Here is a 5,452-nt window from a genome sequence, read left to right on the forward strand (position 1 = left end):
TCTGACTCAGCTTTTGCCACACCTCTTCCCTCTCTGCTTTGGGCAGGCACCTGAGGTCCTTGAATCTGGGATCTAGAGCTGTTGCTACCTTTAACCATGACAGGTTTGTGTTCTCCTTTCGTGTGTTCAGGTCCCCTTTGAATGCAGCCCTGAAGCGCACCATGTAGGCAGGGTCAACATCTGAAATCTCCATTGTACGCAGAAGGGGGCAGAGTGCAGGCAGGACCACAGAGCAGGACACATATTTGTCACCCCCCCCCCAAGAGCTCAGTAACATACCTTCAAACACACAAACAAGACAGAATTATAGACTACTTTTTTCATTCATAACACCCATATACTGGACAGGCCTAAAATTATTTCTAAAAGAAAATATATTGGAGAAAATATATGAGTTGAGACTAGGAAAATCACTTTACCTGCATGGCTCCAGCTGTGTCTCCAAATTTGCTAGCCTGTCATATTCAGCTGAGGTTAGCGTGGCCAAGTTGTGCTTCTGCTGGGCAAGTGTTGCCTTCAGTGGCGCTTTGTTGTGCTGGATACGCTTTATCATCTCCAGTGTTGAATTCTGGATGGATTCTACATCCTGGATGAGTGACTCCTCTGTCTGTCCATGGGAAGCTTGCTGAACTTTCAGCTCTGCTGTGTTTGCAGGACTGTGTTTAAAATGTCAGACTATTTTACGGCACTTGGCTAATGCACCATCAAACCCGCTGTCACGGAGAGACACTGTGATCGTCCGCTGTATAATGTGCGCTACACAAGGCATATGCTCGACTGGTAGACTCCTGGCTGCCGCTACCATATTACGAGCACTATCTGTTCCAATAGTGATGACCCTGTCCGTTATCCCCCACTCTTTAGCAACGTCAAGAAACTGGCGAGCGCATGTTTCGGCGAAATGCCTCTCCTCTGTTTTCACTACACCTTACGCAAACGAGTGCAGCTGCCAATTATCATCTATTAGATGAGCTGTTATGCCGAGGTAGTTATGGTTGCTTACTGATGTCCAGTGGTCTCCTGTCAGTGCAATAAATGAAGCTCGTGCCAGCTGCTCCACTTTCGTTTCCTTTTCACTTCCATAGAGTTCATGGATTTTTGTGACAATAGTTCCCCTCAAAGGCGTTTTGTAGGATGAGTCCCCGGAGGCGATCTGGATAATGTCTCGAAGCCCCTTGTCTTCAACGATGTTGATGGGTCTGCAGTCTGTTGCGACCCATTTAGCGATAGCAGTAGTTAGCTTAGTCGTTAAGCCCACCGGGGTCCGTCTCCTTACTCATCACTTCGCTACTTCTTCACCCACAGGCAGGTAAACATCCGCCCTGGAGGACTAGCGCAGGACACTGTTATCAAACTTGGTGATGTGATTAATTTGCGTTTAAAAAATAATTAACGCGTTAAGGTTTCCAGGCGTTAACAGCCTTTCTAATTATGAATAATCAAGAAATATGATTATTAAAAATAATGAAACTTATTTATTACTAATTTTGAAAATGATAAATCTATGAATTAAGAATAATGAAAATAATCAATTAGAAATGATAGGGTAATCAATTAAGAATAGTTAAATCATTAATGAAAACAATAAAATTATCAATTAAGAATAATATAAGCTGTAATTATTATTTATCGACGGGTGACCACCCTGGCTACAGGGACCAACATTCAATCTGTAAGGATCAGTCTCAGTTTATAAAAGTTAAATTAATAATCTCAATATTTAGTATTAATGATTAAATAGTAAACAATGGAGGGTTTTAAGTTCAAGCACAGGCTATCATAATCCAGCTGTATTCACATACATATGCACAAATAATCACAAGATACAGATACTTTAATTACAAAAGGATTTATTAAAAAGGGAAATAAAGTTAATGTTATTCAATGATTCTTCATTTAACAAAATTCTTTACTATTTCACAGATAACAACAGTAGCAGTAGCAGCACTTATTACAATTTAGAACACACATGTAATAGTGATTGTATATCTATTTGTGTGTGTGTGTGTCTATGTGTGTGTGTGTGTGTGTGTGTGAGAGGGGGGGAGCGGCAATGACGTAATGACGCAGTCACGTGGTGACGTATTCTGGTCGAAATCAAGATGGTTGTACATTCACGTTATTCAAAATGGAGGCCTATGTTAATGACAACATGAGGCCAAAGTCAAAATGGCCGTAGGCCACGTGAGTTACACAAAGGAATTTTCAGACAAAGACATTCTTATCTCTGCGTGGTTTTGGCGCCGAATGGCTTCGATAAGTCTAGATTTATCTATGTAACGTGAAATGTGTGAATGCAGATTGGAACGTGTGTGTAAGCAGGTTTAGGAGAAAAGAGAGAGAGAGAGTGAGAGAGATAGAAACATGCAAGGAATTATCAGAAAACACGCCAGAGACAATTTTACATTGACTTTACCTCTCAGTACCCAAGCGGACGTTGTGTACTGATCTTTTGATCGTTAAAGTCTCTGCAAACTTGGTCGTCGATAACAATGCGGCCGGAGACGCTTCGTCGCGGTGCGAAGGTACGTCAAGACAGTCGACAGGGTCGTGACAGAGAAACAGGAAGTGACAGTTTCTTACCGCGCGCTTACACGGGCTAAAAATAGGCGCTGAGGTCTTAAATAAACATACACTCAAATAAATACACACTAGGTATTAAAACTAGTCTCTCCCCAGACAATAAAGCCTCTTACTGTAAACCTCGCAGCGTTGCATTCTCGTTTGGCGGGATTTTCCCGGAAGTCCAGTGAATGATGCGTGGCCTCTCAAGCTCTGTTTCACTGGTTCGTCTGTGGACAACGGAGATCAGCGCTGGGCCGAACAAGAGCGGATTCTTCTTGCTCCTCAACGAAATGAACTTCGTTCTTCTGCAGGGATGAACGGCTGTTTGGAGCCGTTTGTAGATCGTGTGGAAAAGAAAGTCTCTGAGCTCGGCCTGCGAGTGAACTTCCTGTGCCGATCTTTTCAAGTTAAAGTTACAAAAAATAAACGTTGACTTAAAATAGAAACAGAAAAGAAAGATGAAAAAAAAAAAACGTCTGTATAATTGCTCCCGTTAGCTACTGGGTCGTATGGAGGGACCTGGACAGGTCTTGATGAAGTCGTCAGAGCAGGGAAAAAGCAGCGGTTCAGCAGTTTTATCGACCTGAGAGGTTCCAGCCTCCTCGAGGAGTGGGCTATGGGGTTCAGCCAATGGAATGTCAGTGTTCAACTCTCAGGGGGTGGGGTTTAGCCCTCAGTGGGCGTCTACGAACACAATGGGGTTTCTCCTGGGCCGGCTGGGGCTCTCCAACCACCAGGAAAACTCTAGAGCTGGTCTCAGCATCGCGTGTAGGCCTCGTTTTACGACCCTTGGTCTAAACTTCGGCCAGCGCTCTGGACTCTTCCCCAACAGAAAACACATTCATTCTGTGCAAGGAACACACTTTAACCTTAAAATGACATGAAGGACATTATGAAAAATAGATACATTATATAGAAATCAGTAGAAACAAGATATATAAACACAATCTTTTGTGTTATTCAATGAGTTATGTTTTCTAGGGACATAAAAACTGTTAGTCTATTTAAAACAGTGAACATTGAAAAAATATAATACAAGTAACTGCTGATATGTCCTAACAAAATTTTGTTGCAAGGGTGGAAACTGAATCACTTCTCTCCTTTATGAATCATCACGTCTCGTACACTAGGACTGGATCTTAAATCTTTTACCACTCATCAACTGAACGGTTACTCTCCGTTATGACTCCTCTCATGTCTATTCAGATGGGACTTACGGCTAAATCTTTTACCGCACTCAGAGCATTTAAACGGTTTCTCTCCTGTATGACTCATCTTATGTCTATTTAGAACGGACTTACGGCTAAATCTGGTACCACACTCAGAGCAACTAAACGGGTTCTGTCCTGTATGACTCCTCATATGTATATTTAGACAGTCCCTTCGACTAAATCTTTTCCCACACTCAGAGCAACTAAACTGTTTCTCTCTTGTATGAAGCCTCTTATGTCTATTTAGAATGCTCCTATTGTTAAATCGTTTACCACACTTAGAGCAACTAAACGGTTTCTCTTCTGTATGAATCATCATATGTTCATTTAGAGTGCTCCTTCGGATAAATTTTTTACCACACTCAGAGCAACTAAACGGTTTCTCTCCTGTATGAATCGTCATATGTGCATCTAGACTGTCCTTACGTCTAAATCTATTGCCACACTGAGAGCAACTAAACGGTTTCTCTCCTGTATGAATCCTCATATGTGAATTTAGATTGCATCTTAGGCTAAATCTTTTACCACACTCAGAGCAACTAAACGGTTGCTCTCCTGTATGAATCCTCATATGTGTATTTAGATGGTGTCTTTGACTAAATCTTTTACCACACTCAGAGCAACTAAACGGTTTTTTTTCTGTCTCACATCCCGTATCACTTAGAGGCTGTTTATTATTTGTTGTATTTAAACCAGTCTGAGTTTCCCTGGTCTCCATCCAATCATCCTCACTGACTTCAGTCTCAGAAGAGTCTTGAGCCTTGTCCTCAGGACCTGGTTGTAAAAGTCCATCAGGTCCTGAGTTCCTGGCTGGTTCTGGTCCTCCACAGTCCGCTCTGTTCTCCTTCCGCTCACTTGGATGACGCATTGAAGATTTAAGTTTCTCTTCATCTTCTTCACTCTTCACAGCGACAGGCGTCAATGTGAACTTGATATCAGCCTCCTCCAGTCCTTGAAGCTGCTGTCCATCCTGATTGGTCCATGGTTCCTCCTGTTCCTCTCTAATGTGGGGGGGCTCGGGATCCTCCTGTTCCACAAGGGGGCTCCACTGCTGCTGCTCAGAGGGAACCTCTTCTTTAATCAACATCAGTTGCTGGACGTCTGCAGGACACACTGAAACACAAATACACAAATACACACGTTTATCATTTCAGAGTTTCCTGAAGTGTTTTGAAAAGCTTGTGTTTTGTCGTTTAATGTCGACTGTTGTGATGTTTGAACATTCACATTCAGGAAGTAGAGATGTTGAGGTCGTTTACAGTTGGTGTTAAGACTGTTGGTATTTTAAATTTTAGCTTCTTTGTGTCTGTGAAGATATTTATGGAACTGTACTCTTAACAATAAAGCAGGAGGTTCGGGGCAGGAGCAGTTTGGGCCAGACATATATAAAGCCTAGATATAGATATATTGCCTTCACATAGTGACTTCTAATAACCGTTGCTGCTTAGTGTTAATCTTGAGGTTCGTTTAGAATGTGTGTGCCTCACATCACTGGTCAGTCTCACACCTGTCTTGATAAGAGGTCTGATAAGAGCTGCTGCCTGTTGTGGGATAAATCTGTGGCATACAATACACTGTACTTTAACTTGTTCTCATTTCTAGCTTTTTATATTAAAGCATAACTCCATTAGATTTAATCAACATCACACAGAGTTCAAGCAGCTGCCCCAGGTTCT

General features: G+C 42.1%; 1 protein-coding gene across 1 annotated transcript; it reads right to left on the reverse strand.

The window, feature by feature from the left end:
* Nucleotides 1-3,613: 3,613 nt before the first annotated feature.
* Nucleotides 3,614-4,750, reverse strand: LOC133015132 (oocyte zinc finger protein XlCOF19-like). The gene has a single exon (XM_061082269.1). The coding sequence runs from the start codon at nt 4,642-4,644 to the stop codon at nt 3,736-3,738; it is 909 nt and encodes a 302-aa protein (XP_060938252.1). The 5' UTR covers nt 4,645-4,750; the 3' UTR covers nt 3,614-3,735.
* Nucleotides 4,751-5,452: the final 702 nt, after the last annotated feature.

This window comes from Limanda limanda, chromosome 12 (genome assembly GCF_963576545.1).
Source record: "Limanda limanda chromosome 12, fLimLim1.1, whole genome shotgun sequence".
NCBI lineage: Eukaryota > Metazoa > Chordata > Actinopteri > Pleuronectiformes > Pleuronectidae > Limanda > Limanda limanda.